Source organism: Poeciliopsis prolifica, unplaced genomic scaffold (assembly GCF_027474105.1).
Source record: "Poeciliopsis prolifica strain line A6 unplaced genomic scaffold, Auburn_PproV2 SCAFFOLD011, whole genome shotgun sequence".
Classification (NCBI taxonomy): domain Eukaryota; kingdom Metazoa; phylum Chordata; class Actinopteri; order Cyprinodontiformes; family Poeciliidae; genus Poeciliopsis; species Poeciliopsis prolifica.
Window position 1 is genome coordinate 1,424,264 of NW_026562386.1, and position 14,651 is coordinate 1,438,914.

At 37.0% G+C, this 14,651-nt stretch overlaps 2 protein-coding genes across 2 annotated transcripts; both read right to left on the bottom strand.

Annotated features, from left to right (window-relative positions):
- Window positions 1-907: 907 nt before the first annotated feature.
- clec3a (C-type lectin domain family 3, member A) lies at window positions 908-2,434 on the bottom strand. Its single transcript, XM_055036815.1, has 3 exons — window positions 2,283-2,434; window positions 2,076-2,162; window positions 908-1,684 (listed from the first exon to the last, which is right to left on the bottom strand). The coding sequence occupies exons 1-3, from the start codon at window positions 2,386-2,388 to the stop codon at window positions 1,287-1,289; spliced, it is 591 nt and encodes a 196-aa protein (XP_054892790.1). The 5' UTR covers window positions 2,389-2,434; the 3' UTR covers window positions 908-1,286.
- A 947-nt stretch (window positions 2,435-3,381) lies between these two features.
- On the bottom strand, window positions 3,382-13,961 carry vat1l (vesicle amine transport 1-like). The gene is made up of 9 exons (XM_055037107.1): window positions 13,715-13,961; window positions 12,942-13,071; window positions 12,602-12,817; window positions 12,199-12,341; window positions 9,931-10,034; window positions 9,313-9,368; window positions 8,991-9,185; window positions 6,515-6,598; window positions 3,382-5,981 (listed from the first exon to the last, which is right to left on the bottom strand). Exons 1-9 carry the CDS (start codon window positions 13,927-13,929, stop codon window positions 5,883-5,885), a joined length of 1,242 nt encoding a protein of 413 aa, XP_054893082.1. The 5' UTR covers window positions 13,930-13,961; the 3' UTR covers window positions 3,382-5,882.
- Between the last annotated feature and the right edge of the window lie 690 nt (window positions 13,962-14,651).

Genomic DNA, 14,651 nt, shown 5'->3' on the forward strand with positions numbered 1-14,651 from the left:
TTTCAAGCAATAACGGCATAATAATGTAAAAACAACACGTTGTCTGAAATAAATAAACTTTTAACTTCTAAAGGACTCTTCACACTGTAACTGGAAGACATTTTAAATATCCAAAGTAAACAAACAAAACAACAGCAACAACAAAAAATTTATTATTTAGTCTTTCTAAATAAAAGCTCCAAATGAGACCCAAACAGACTGAAGACTTTAGGTTTTGGTAGAAAGAAAAAAAGAGAAAAAGAGCTTGCTTTCATTTATTATGTGACTAATTAATTTTTTTGCTTATTGCACAGGGATGCACACAATGTCATAACAGTGTGCTGTAAGAGAGATGATCTGTGAAATAACCAAGTTCTTCTTTCCTTCTTCCAGTATTGAACATCTGTTTGTGCAGTGTTCTCATTCTGTAATATTCTGGTTAGATTTGGAAAAAAAAATCCTTGCAGAAAAAATCTGGAAGAACATTGTTTTATCAAATTCAAAAATATATCTGACGTTTAACAATTTAACTTTTTTAGATGAAATATGTCTAATTATAATCCTAGCCAAATATTATGTCCACCTGACGAAATGGAGTAAAAAAATTTCCTCTTTTAATAATTTTAAAGAAACTGATTTAAAGACATATACTGCCTCTGTTGAAAAACATAATAAACTTGAAAAACATGAACTCTTCTTCAGGAATTCAACTTTATCTCATAAGCAGATCCCTCTGTTATATATTTACTTTTATTTTTCTTCTCCCGTAATAGACCTTTTATTATATGTTTTTGAATGCATAATTAGATGTGGTAAAAAGTGGATAGATGGACAATTTCATCCAAAAATATGATAAAATTTTTGCATGTATAGGAAGGTCATCGGTAATAGAATTAACAAGAAAAGGAAAGCATTTTTTGCCAACAAACTTTTATTTATCAAAAATTGATCAAGTTAACTTGACACACCTGAAATCAGCACAAATTCATCCCAAAGAAAAAAAGTACTGACAAACCAGTTTTGCGTGATTGTTTGTTTAGTTTACTTTTTTTCACAATTGATGATGATAAAAAAAAGAAAGAAAAAAAAAGGTGATATTCAGTCATTATATTCTTTGGACCCCAAACAAAAATTTGTCACATGTTTGGAGATGTTTCTGGAGAAAGATTTTTCTCCAGAAAATCTTTAACTTGCTTCTCTTGTGCAGAGTTACTGTGTTTTGTTGAAGCTTAGCAGCAGCAATTCAATATCTCTTGTGAATGGTTGATTTCCTGTCAATTAAATTACCAGCAAGACCCCTGTCTCCTTCAGGGAATGATATATTCACAGATGTACTTCTTCAGGCTGCGGCATACCTCATCATACCACTTTCCCTGAGCAGTCAGGGAAAGAGCAACACAACTTTCTCTCTTTGTCCCCGTCGGCTGCTTCTTGGAACGATCCCAGTTGAAGAAGCTGACTGGCATGCTGTTGACATCAACATACTGGCCTTCCTTCACTATGTCTGCCACACCGATCCAGAACTCCTTTATTCCTGGGCTGCTTCTCTTTGCATAGTCCCTCACCTCGTTGTTCTCCATCATATCTCGTGGTGTCGCAAGGGTCCCTCCCTGAGCAATGCAGTCTTCGTTTGCCTCATGGTAATGTTTGGGCTCCTCACTTAGAAGATAGCACTTCCTGTGTGCTTTGATTCCCCGCAGACACACTGAAAACAGAAATAAGTTACTTTGGAAGTGCTGCAAGTTGCAATGTGAATATGTGGCATTTAACAAAATCAGAGCTGTTGCAATGTCTAACCTGCAATATCTGTAACATTTCCAAATTATTTGAACTAAATGTTATTTACATCCTATATGAAATTGGATATTGACTTTATAATTTGATAAATTGTGTATGTTCTACTGACCTCTACTGGTGACAAAGAACACCAAGAACTTCACTTTTGTGCTAATTATCTTGTGTCAGAGAAATATTAGGTTAGCAATAAGCAGGTTGCACATTCATGGCTCTCATTTATTGAAAATGCATGATTCTGAATGCAGCTATTGATTTTTAGCCATCTTATCTGTCAAGAAAGCATTTTGTGATGAAATTACCTGTTTGCAATGCTTGCATCTCTTTCAGTAAGTTCACCTCCTGCCACAACTTCTCAATCTGGGTTTTCACATCTTCATCCTCTGCAGCTGCACGTACAAATCCAACCAAAACAAACAAACAAACAAAACAACAAAAAATCAAACACGTCAGATAAACACTGATGCAGTCAACATCTTTTACAAAAGCTGTGTCACATGCACGTCTACCTCCAGACTGGCGGGACGAAACAGCTTTCCTTGTGCGAGATGGACGGCTGCAGCAGAGCAAGGAGAAACTAAGCGCAAGGAAGACAGGCAGGACCAGATGAGCCATGTCTGAGGCCAGGGGAAGCTAGAGTACAGGACTCTGGGGCACAACTTGTGCTACAGCAAAGGGAACTAAATGTCCCACAGGCAGGTTAATATAGTGGCCCTCTGTCTGCCTCTCTGGGTTCTCTCTCTCTGCATTGGCTCCCGTGCTGTTTGTTTTTGTCAAAACATCATGATGAGGAGAGGGTGGTGTCAAAGAATGATTTCCTTGTGTCTAGTTTATTTTGAGATAAATATTTTCTTGGAACAAGGTGCTCAAAGCAGCATTTTGCAAACTAAACAGGCATTTATTGAACCGCTTCACTGTTACAGTGTCCCCCTTTTCTTTTAGCCTTGGACAGACTTAGCAGTATATCAGTCTGAATTGAAAGTAGAAAAAAGGCAAGGGTGGGAGGGAGCGTTTTTTTTTTCTCTTTTAAATCTTTCTTCATAGTCAGAAGTTTACATACATTTCCTTAGTATTTGTTAGTTTGACGAGTAAAATATTTTGGGCATCATTCAAAATTTCACATCATCTTGTTGGAATTTTGACCCAATCCTCTGACGGATGTTTGTAGGCCTCCTTACTTGCACACAGCTTTGGTTCTGCCCATACATTTTCTTTGGAATTGAGATGAGTCCTTTCTGATCCCAAACATTTACTTTGATTTTGAAACTTATGGCCAAACTGCTAATTTTGTTTACTTAAAACTTAACTAGTAATAAATAATACAGATAATTCCTCAGTCATGAGACTAAGACTTTGGTTCTGTTGGAATTTAATTGTAGATATAGATATATATTTTTAAATCCTCACTCTTCCGCTATTATACTCACAGAACAGGATGACTTACAAGTATTTGGTGTGAGCCATGACACAAATATCATAAATGTGCATGTTCTGGTTGAAGTTATTATTCCTTCTGTATATACAAGCAATCTGAAAATAAGGTGTTTTATAAAAAGATACACCACGTTTGCAGTCTTTGTAAAAAATGGAAAAAAGGTCCAAACGCAATCATGTTATGCTTTGTAGGCATATTTATTCAAGTAAACAGAGCTGTGCTCAAAGAAAATACACAAAAACTGTGACAAAAATATACAACCATTGTTTAGAAAGAATGCTATAAATACACTACGGTGCTGAAGGCATTTACAAGAAAATACAATAATACACACACACAAAAACCTATCCTGTCATTCACACACTCATTCACATAGACATGACATTAAAGGCAGCAAACATTTGAGATCTTTTTCTAGTTGAACAATCTAAAGGAAATCACTTTAACTGTGAACTAGCTTCAAACTATGGTTTTATACAATTTCTAGATATTATATGAAAACTTCTAGAGTTGCAGGACTCATTACTTTGATTTTGTTGCAAGGCTGATGCACTTAAAATGCCGAAATGGACTGGAGAGTTTGACTTTTTTTAAAAGCTGAGAAAATCTGGTCTGTTTTAAAATGACGCATCATTTATCATTAACCCACCCATTTGAAAATACGGTGTGATGCAGAGCTGTTTAAAAAGGGTACTAAAATATGTTTTGTTTGTTTTTTTACAGTAGAAACTAAAACCCGAAAGCTCAAGGAAGGATTTCGAACAACTTGTAAATCGCTTCTGATAATTTAATATAATGCACAGTGCTGATCGAACTTGCGTTTGCTTTCACAATAAAAATAGTTAATCTCTAAGTATTATGGCACTTTTGTCGTGAGGCACCAAACAGTAAACAACTTTGGTCAGACAAGGAGAGCAGAGACTCCGCAGCTCTTCGACTCCAGTCTGACTAGCTACTTCGTAAAAATCCACGTCCATTAAATATCGCTCTCTCTCTAAACCATAATGTGTCAAATCTGTCTTAATTAAGAGTGACACTCTTTTATTTAGTATTTTAGTCACATTCAAGAAAACTGGATAATTTTGGAGTCAACCTGCACACTGCACAAACAGAAAAACATCATCAATCTGAAAAATGTATGCCATTTTTTTAAAGTTAAAATATTTTCTCACCTGTGGAGTTATTTAAGACACTAATTTGTAGCTCAAAGGCACTGGTGCTACTTTAATATATGAAGGATGGCTCAGGTAAAAACTATTGTACAAATCTGACTCTCCTGTTGGCACTTTCCTTTTATGAGGAAAGGATTTAATACAGTGGGTTGAAAAGTGTACATGGTCTATTTAAAAAGGCAAGGCTTTTGGAATGTAAAACATGTACACTCTAATACAGAAACATAGGTTAGGGAGAAAATATACAAAACCAAACAAACAAAAACAACACCAAAAAGAAAAAAAAAACTTTTGCAAACCTTGTTGCATAAGCGTCTGCACCCTGAAACTTCCATATTTTTGAAGCACCTTTTTAATTAAAGATCAAGATAAAATATTGAGTTAACGCCTCCAAACAGCTGATTAGATGAAGAAGAGTTCATTTGTCCATGTGAGATTTCCCTCACAAAAGGACACAAAGGGACTTTTGTGTCCTTTTCATGAAATATTTATAAAGTAGTCCCCTAAGAAGTCACTGCAAATGTATCAATTAGAAGGAGGATGCCTTTCATTAGCATTCTATAATATGTCATAATACACATATGACTGGACAAATTTCTGGGCAACAATTCCTTTACTAAAACTTTGGATTTGGCCACATTCTGAAAAAAGTATGTCTGGTACAAAAACAGCTGACCCAATATAAAACATGGAGGCAGCAACAATGTTCTCCGGAGTAACACTTTCTTCACAACAAACTCGAATTTGTCAGGGTGAACAAAATTGTTGTGCAGTTCACAAGAACTGTTCAACAAGAAATCTGAAGATGAACCAGGGTTTTGTTCTTCAGTAGCACATTAAGTTAACAAAAGGCTAGCTAAATTTTAAGAAAATCAAAGTTTTGCAAAAGTCTGGAACCAAGTGTGAAGGGTAATCTTTTGGGTTATTTAAATAAGGCTGTGGCAGGGAACGTCCTCACAATCTGGTTGATTTTGATAACTTTTCAGGGCAATATTGCTAGATAAACACATAGCATCCTGTTGGCAAAAATAATTTATAAAACGGACAAAAATACAGTCATTACATCAATGTAAGTTACTGTTAGTATTAAGACACTAAGATTAATTTTCATATTTTTCAATTCTTTGATCAACTTTGTTGTCCTTCTTTGTTTTATTGTTACCAAAATTGCTGTGCTTAGCATCAATGTGACTGCTTCAGCAAGTTTCCCAAACTTCCTAATTTAGCATACAGTTGGCAGATAATTTATAAAACGCACAAAAATACTGACATTACATTAATGTAAGTTACTGAAGTAGAACTGCTCCAAAGACAAACAAGTCATATTTCTTCTTTTCCCAATCTACTAACAAGTAATAAGTAACAGAGAGAAAAGCACAAAGGCATCCACACATTTATGCATACATGCACACAGAACATGCAGACACATATACACACTGGTTGGGTTCCTCTGTGGTGAATCTATGCAGTCTCTAGGTGAGCAGTACCGGCTTTCATCGACACTAATGAATGAAAGGCATTCGCTCCTTGCTGTCATTATCTCCTTCGGGCTCCTCCTCTTCCTCTCCTGCTTCACTGGTCTCTGTGCTGTCATTGGCCATCTAGTGGTAAAATAGTAATATTGAGCTGAGATAAACAGATGTGAGACGACATCAAATGATATACAGCTGCTCTCTAGTGAAGAACAACGGCATCCCAGGTCTGTTTCTTATATTAAATAAGAGGTAAAATATGATAAAATCCTATTCACCTCTCTCCTATGGCTGTGACCTTTGCTAAACTTTTGACACAGATATCAGAAAGATTAAAACAATGCACAATTTATAAAAAAAAAAACTTTCATTAAGTGTCTAATTAAAATTGAAAAAATGCCCTTTGGCAATAGCCTTGTTTGATTATTTCAAATCCCTTTGTGTTTGTGTACTCAAAATAAAAACATACAATTGTGTCACTGTTTAGTACACAAATACACACTATTTATAGTACTACAAACAAGCATTTGGCAACCACATAGTAATTTGCTAAGTTCCGGTATGTAGTGTTGTCTCTCTTCACTAACTTTTTGCTGTGTTTTATATCCTTTATCAGATTATTGCTTTTTTCGTCTTCTGTTCACTTCTCAATTCATTCTTACCAAAGGGGTCGGAGACTTCTCAACATCCAGAATAAGTTTTCCAATGTTGCCTCTGTCATGAATTCTCTGCATAGCCTCTTTCACCTAAAAACAAAAAATATATATTAATTACACTTTAGGCTCCTCTTTACATATGAAAAAAAATGCAACTCGGGTTTGGGCAAGTTACCAGTCTGAAGGTATACCACAGTTTCAAATAAATATGGTTCCAAAGTCATTAAATTTCCATTGAAAATTATTAAAATAAATGCTAGAGAAAAGACTTGCTTTGACTGTATGTCCCCGAATGTTTTTTCCTGTAGCCTTTTGTTCTGCCCAGGCTGTTTTTAGTGCATGTTTCTGTAGTAGGTCTCTGAAACTGGGCTGTTTATGTTGATTACATCTCCTGACGCTGAGCGGCTTCTCCTGCTGCAAGAGTCCTGCTGTAACTTGATGACACAGATCACTGGAGCAGTAGAGACCAGAACGTAATTAAAAAACTGAGAAATCAGACTAATACAGCATTGACTTCCAATTTTAGTGCAGTTACGATTGAAAGCCACTGACTGACTCTCCAAATGGTGTTATAATATTTAAATAAAATAGATTTTGGAATGAGCTTAGCCTATTTGAAATGTAAAAGACAGAAAAAGAGATCAGAGCAGGATTACGATCTACCATCTAAAGTATATTTATTGATATTTATTGTGGTTAAGATCTGAAACTGAGTCAAAACCAATATCAACTCAGAAAAAAATTGTAATGATGCCCAGGTCTTGCAATATAAACATATAATGGCTGCACAATGGTGCAGTTGGTAGCACTATTGCCTTGCAGTAAGAAGGTGCTGGGTTCGATTCCCGACCTGCCCGAAATGTTCGCTGGAGATGGGCACCAGCACCCCTCCCGATCCAAATGGATAATCTTCTAATGATCACTTCTTTTCAACACTTGTGTTTGACTCTGTAGTATAACCAATTGCAACACCAACTCTCACAGGTTATTTTGGACATGTTGAAAACTTCCCCAGCGCGAACAGACAGCAACACTGAAAGCGCTAAAGGAAGTCCAACAAACACAGATTGTGTTGCACATGTGAGAACAATCTGTGGTTTCTTCCAAAGGCTGCAAAACAGAAATTTGTTCTTCCACAAAAGCATTCAACCATCAGTATGATCTCTAAGAATAATTTATGATCATTTTAAATATTGTTGAAAAAAACAAAAGAACAAAAAAACAATGCTGCAAATCACAACAAAAACACAGTGCACACAGAGGATGATGGTGGTTGCGGCATCAGGCTCTGGTGTTACATTTCTTAAGATGGAAAGTCGTCTTTTCATAAAGGTTGGTAAAAGTAATATAATAGTTTTTGAGAGGGTTCCTGTTCATTAACCATGCTACATTCTAAAACTCACATCCCACAAGTGAACATGGTCTCACGCAACCATCAAAATGCAATTCTTATCAAAACTACTGTCTAATTAATCTATAGGGGAATTTTGTGTCTGGGTAGTGATAAGCTCATTATTTTGGTTGTCTATCAGATGCTCAATCAACTGCCTCTAATACTCTGCACAATTCATAAAGGAGCGAGGGTATTGTTTTCTTATGCCTAAATGAATAATTCAAGGTGAAAAGTTCACATGTAGGAAGTTATAAAGCAAGAAAAGAAAATTGATGCAGTATTTCATTTTACTCTGATGAGCCCACCAACAGTCTCTGCATCAAAAACACATCTGACTTGTCAAAGCAGCATGCAGTTTAACCTCATTGCTCCTCATTAAAGTAAAAATGTCAGTCGCAAAAGGAGGACATATCTTGTTTTCTCATTATAGTTACACACCCACAACTGAATGTGTGGCTCTTTGTCTGCAGCCACTGTGCCACAAATTTTCAGTGGTTAAATGGAAAAGCAACAACCAAGCCAGGGGCAAAATTGGGTTGGAAATGTTTCCCTCCTTTTCTGCTTGGCAGCTGCTTTTCTCAGGAAAAGGAGCAAACACCATACGATTTTAGGACTTTTGTGACCAGTAACCTCCTGGGTAATGATAAACTGATTGAATTTCACTGTTTTTTTTAATTAGAATTTATTTTTCTGAAGCCCAGATGAGAAAATTAGAAACTCTTAGATATATTGGGAGAAAAACGCCTCTCTGAGTTGATCCACTCAAACGTGTCCTCCTCAGTGTTTGAGTCAGGAAAGAAAGGTTACCCTGGTCAACATGTAAACTAATGTCCAATTAATTGTTCTTCCACCCATACTAACAAGTGAAGCCTGACACGACATCCCACGCTATCCAGCCCGCTAATGAAATTCTTCATGGACAATGGTTACAGTGAATAGCCTGAGCAGTTTGCCAGTGTTTAATGACAACACTACATTATACATTTCCCATGAGAAAAAACAAAACAAACCATGAGGACACAGACAACTCATCAACGTCTCCTTCTCTGTTTGATCAGCTATACAAAGATCAGAGCCTGAGGTTCTTACCTCCTCCAGCGCCCACAGCGAGTCCACTACAGGCCTGATCTTCTTCTGCTCATATAGACTCAAGAGTTTGTCCATTGCTGATTTTACGAGACTGCGTCCTCCTTGTTTGAAGAGAAGGTTGAGGAGGGAGAATCCCGCTATGACTTTGTTCTCCTCATAAAGTTTAATTGGATTCACCTTTTCCACCTGCCACCACTGAGGAATTAAACCAAAAGGAAGAACCAGAAAATGCTTATTTATATACAATATATGCTTAATATTGATTTGGATAAATATATAATGATGTCTCTTTACAATATGGATGCGTGAGTCTCAGACTCACAGATTTTGCAAAGCTGAAGAAGCTCTTTGTTTCCCCAGTTACCGTATTTGATGCACCTGCAAAAACCAGAATAAAATGTTCCAGTATGCTCGACAGCGGTCAGAAACAGGCAATTTTGAACCCTATCAAGGGTGAGGCGGGGGAGGATCTGCACCTCAGACCTTTAGGTCAGTGAAAACACGCCTTTACATGTTCAGAGCAAGTTAATGAACCTCCTAATGATTAAGCTGAATTCATGAGCCCTGGCAGGAACTAAAGGACCTTTATATCAGTTGATACAGACAATTAATCACATCTGAAGATTAAAGAGTACATTAAACCAGTGTTATTGCTGTACACATTAATCACTCAAAGAAGTGATGAATGGAATTATAATGAAAAACATAAAAATCAGATAAAAAGTCACATTAAGTTCCTTTCATTATGAAAATGACGGAATTATCAGTGTAGCTCATCTTGATGGAAACAAAATTTACCAGAAAAATATCTCTGAGGGTTTTTCAGTTGACATTCATTTAATAAAACAATACTAGCAAAGCCACCATTTGTAGAACGATAGAAACATGTATATTTGTGTATCACACATGCTAAATATGCTCAAACATGGTTCTATTGTACCATATAAGATGTAGGTTCCCAGTGGCTTTAGGAGACTCAGGCTTTTCCCTGTGTTTTCTCCACACAGACAGTCCAACACAATGTCAACTCCATCTGGAGAGATCCTGTTGATCAAAGCAAAAATTAAGTTAATTGAAAAATACAGCTACATGCAGCAACGAAAGGACCAAGCAGTCCAGGAGGGCACAGTCTCCATCATACTGAAGAGGTGGATATGTTTGTCTAATTGCACTACCCCCCACTGTAATTTGCACTTCTCATTAATTCTTGGCAAATTCATAATATAAATGCTTATATCAAAAATGCCTGTGACAGATCCCCGATTACAGTTAGCCATAGTGCAGACTTAGTTGCAGGTTCATTTTCTTTGAACCACTTCTCAGGTATTTGACAAACTGTTTCAGATCATCTACAGAAACAGGTGAAAATTTGGCTGTTACATATGATTATTGTTTGAAATTTTATGTTATGATATGATTACATAACTTCTGTATGTAGCAGCGAAGATTAAATACACAAGGGCAAAAACGGCCGAGTCCATAAATACAGCCTGTGATTCATCCTGCAGAGAGACTTTATGTTCCGTCTAATCAGGGATTCATAAAGTTATGATCATTTACTCTCTTGGGGTTTTTCTGTCTGGAAAAACTTGCAGTTCACAACCCACGTTTCTTTTCAGTGCTGCCTACAGATTATTTAGTAACAGGCAATTATTTAGATATGCAGTATCCACACCACATTAGACTGAGTTACAAAAAGGCTGTTGCTTAAGTTATTAGCTGACATAAAACTTTGACTTGTTAAAGGAGTGAAGATTAAATAAAATAAGGGATAAAATAACCAGTTTCTTAGTTCTTGATCTTTAGTTTGGAGCACCTGCTTAGTAGAACTGAATGGTGGTCTTGTGATTCTCATGGTTTTTGCCTTTTGCAAAAAGACTAATTTAACTGAACTTTGTTCTTGATCCTGAGAAGAATGTGAAGGCCAGAGAGATGAAAAGCACACTAATCCACAACCAAAGCTGATAATAAGTGTAAGAATTAAATCACTCCTATTGAAGCTTTTGGGCATCTTTTCGTGTTCTAATGTAGAACATAAATATCCCATGTAGTAGAGACCTTTCACATCATTTCTATTTTCCTCACATTTTGATTCATGATGAATAGTCTATGTCAATTTTCTGATGGCTTTTACAGTTTTTCTTAGGTCATAGGCTGCTTTTTCACCCATTTCCTGTTTAGCTTTCTTTTTTATTTTTAACTTCTTCAGTAGTCACTGTCTATTTTTAAAACTGTTTTTGAAAGCCCATCTTTTTTCATTGGCTTCAGATCTAGCATGAGAGAGGTCATTTGTCAAGTTGTGAATTACATTTTCTATGTAATTAACTGTTTTATTTTCAAGTTTTCACACGGTGTCTGGTCAGCACTTTGGTCAGTTTTACTGCCTACAAATAAAGTTGGCTTGTCATGGCTAAACATCACTATGTAAAAGTGAGAAATCCAGAGGATACATTTAAGGCCTGAATTATGTACACAAAAGTACCTCATCAATTAATGAACTTCAAAATGTTGTCTTGCTAGTGCTAAAATAATGTTTCATAACTGTCAAAGAGTGCAATTGTGAAATTTGTAAGTTTTACCTGCAGACTTTAAAATTTAATTAATTTTCATGTGTGGGTTATTTGGTTTGTTACTGAGATCAGTTGTGAATTTCATATCAATTAGATGATTAAAAATATATTTGTGGACATGTCCTCCACTGTACCAAACCAAAATCCTTCCTGAAAGTAAATTAGTACTGGACTGGAATTAGCAATAAATGCAGAAAATATTGCAATAAAAATTTTTGAAGAACTTTGGCAACATGGAGAATAATGCTTAAGACCACTTTTAGAAGATCATGACAAACAGGGACTGCTTAGAGATGCAACATATCCAGAAATAAAGGATGACCTCAGACTCTTTGAATTGCAGTTGAGCAGACAGCATGTATTACATAGTAATATTTATCACTTCCCAGCCCTAATTGGTTCAGCTGTTCCACAAGCAGACCTCCATCCAGACCTGCACAATGCCACTGCTTTCTGAGAGCAGCCTGTAGTTGCCATGGGGACCATTGCCGCTCAACCACAAATAAGGCAACCAGTAGCATCTGCATCCTTGTGCAGCCCTCTGCCCACGGCAAAGTCCACGTTATCACATCAGCTACCTGAGCCGCTGTCGTTTCAAGCTAACGCAACACATTTAATATAAAATCCTGCATTCTTACTTTTTCACTTCTTGTATGTAGTCAGTGTTTCTGTCAAAAAGGTGTGTCACAGAGTCTTTGATGGACGTGTGCTTGAAACAGGAGGCGACACCAAACACAGTCACCTTAGGTACAGTGGAGCATAACTGAGCCACTGCTTGTCCCTGAAAACGATAACAGCACATATACAGAAATAGATAAAAGCATAGAATTGATCAAAGTCTGGAAGTAGATAAAAGCATAGAATTTATCACACAAAGTAATAGTCTGTTTGCAAAAAAAAATAAAAAAATTAGTAGAGTGATTTTAGAACGGCTGCATTTCTCTTTGTTGTATCCATTCAGTAAGCAGGTGTTTCTGTTTCCAAAGCACCAATACTGTTTAATGAACCGCCATTTCACTTTGTCATAGCTTTTGTGCTTACCACTGCACCTCCAGCTGAGTGGACCAACACCGACATGCCTTCCCGCAGACTGGCGACTTCAAAGAGCATCATGTACGCAGCCACAAAGTTCAGGGAGAACGCTGCCGCCTCTGTAAACGTCATGTCATCTGGCATCTTGTAAACAAAATCCACTGGTGTGCAAACCACCTCGGCCCAGGCATTGTAGTTCAGAAACGCCATAACTCTATCGCCTATCTGAGAGAAACATGCACATATGTCAAGCAAGCATTTGTATTACTTATGGTTACACTTTTGTTTCGGAGTCATATGTAGATTTATCGACGTAGCATATATTCAGCAGCTGTTGCACAAACCTTACCTCAAATCCCTGTGTGTTTTCAGCCACAGACTCCACTATTCCACAGCATTCAAATCCAGGAACAAGGGGAGTTTTTGGAGGATTATCAATATTCCCCTGACGTACCATCAAATCCAGGAAATTCAAGCCACTGCAACACAAAATAATGAACATTTTCTTCTTTGTTGACATGAGGTGCTCCAGATTTAATGCTTAAAAGAAAAAAGAAAAACACTTGCCTTTGGAGGGTCTCAGTCCACAAGTGTCATATTAAATGACACATTTAATATGAGCTACTGAAAGATTGAAGGCTTACCCACAGCTATTTTTTCATTATTATCAGCAGTGAGTCATAGGCTTATCCTCTGAGAACACAAGGCCAGATTCCTCACATATGCTGCACTGAACAAAAATGAAATGCATTTTCATTTGTCTGTCTGCCAGCACTGGCAGGGGCTTAGCTGCAGTGGGAAATAAGAAAAGCTCTGCAAGAAATACAAGCACAGCTCTCCAAGAGTGGAGAAGAAAAACGTGTCATTTTAGTTTGAACTGACCGAATCAGGTTGAAAACGTTGGGATGAGTTTTGTTTCTGATGAAAAAGGCTTCAGCTTTTCTGTTGCTCAAGAAAAAAAAAGACCTGTAGATTCAAGGCTGCGAATTTCTGTATAATCAGATGCTGCTCGGGTTTCAGAAATTCATAATAACAATAATAATAATAATAATAATAAACATGCCAAAGCACAAGACAGTCTGTAAATAAAGATCAGAATATGTTAGATGTTCCTATAATCACCATGCTTTGACGCGGATCTTCACTTCACCATCCTGGGGTTCGGGCATTGCCTTCTTGGTAACCCGGAGTTTGTTCAGACCTCCGAAACCTGCCAGGACCACCGCTCGCATCTCTTTGGCGTTGGAAGGAGAGTCCACGTTCGCCGCCTCTTTGCCCGCATTTCTGTCTATCATGTACTGGGTTTCCTCTGTCAGGTCTGCTCCGTGTCCGGCCATGTCGGAGTCCAGCTGCTCTCCCTGTCCGTCGATCCTCCACAGTGATGTTGGAGGGAAGCAGACAGGGGCTGTTATCCTGAGCTCAGTCAGGGCTGGAGGCTCAATTATACGTGCAAACATACATAAGATAAAAAATAATAATAAAAACGGATCTTCTGGTTTTTATTGTTTGTTTTCAACAAGACATGAAAGTTTACCGTTTTGGAAACGAAGAAAATATTTTAATCACGTATTAATCATTAATCCTCCAACGTCAAAGTAAATGGTGCGCCATCTACTGGTGGACAGAGCAAAGCCATAGTTTACTGACGAACTTTTTTTCCCCTTTCCAAAGCAACAGTGTCCAAAACGAACAAACTGTAACACACAAAATCGCATAACATATACAGAAATAACATAAAGGAGTTGATTAAAGCAAGCCAGGAAATAAACAAATAAACTACTATTAAAAACGTGCAACTATTTGTGGAATGACCATAAAACATTGACAATTTTAGCAAGTTTTATGTATTTTCATGCATTTGTCATTTTCCATTTTCTTGTAATATCTTGATCTTTTTTATTTCTCAAATAGCTTTGCAGCATTTCTTCAACTCCTCATAGCCAATGACTTGACCTGTAGACTGACCTTGACTTGACCAACTTGTTGAAAGATTTGACCAAATAAGTTCAAAATGCAATGAGACTTTGGAATCATTCACTAGTGCAATATGGTTTGTGAA

Excerpts from the sequence above, each read along its gene's own strand:
- clec3a (XM_055036815.1), bottom strand. The coding sequence starts at position 2,388 with ATGGCTCATCTGGTCCTGCCTGTCTTCCTTGCGCTTAGTTTCTCCTTG. Across the intron at positions 2,163-2,282 it reads TTCGTCCCGCCAGTCTGGAG|CTGCAGAGGATGAAGATGTG; the intron begins GTAGACGTGCAT and ends TTGTACGTGCAG. Across the intron at positions 1,685-2,075 it reads GATGCAAGCATTGCAAACAG|TGTGTCTGCGGGGAATCAAA; the intron begins GTAATTTCATCA and ends TTCTGTTTTCAG.
- vat1l (XM_055037107.1), bottom strand. The coding sequence starts at position 13,929 with ATGGCCGGACACGGAGCAGACCTGACAGAGGAAACCCAGTACATGATA. Across the intron at positions 6,599-8,990 it reads CGCTGTGGGCGCTGGAGGAG|GTGAAAGAGGCTATGCAGAG; the intron begins GTAAGAACCTCA and ends TTTTGTTTTTAG. Across the intron at positions 5,982-6,514 it reads AGAAGTCTCCGACCCCTTTG|ATGGCCAATGACAGCACAGA; the intron begins GTAAGAATGAAT and ends TTTTACCACTAG.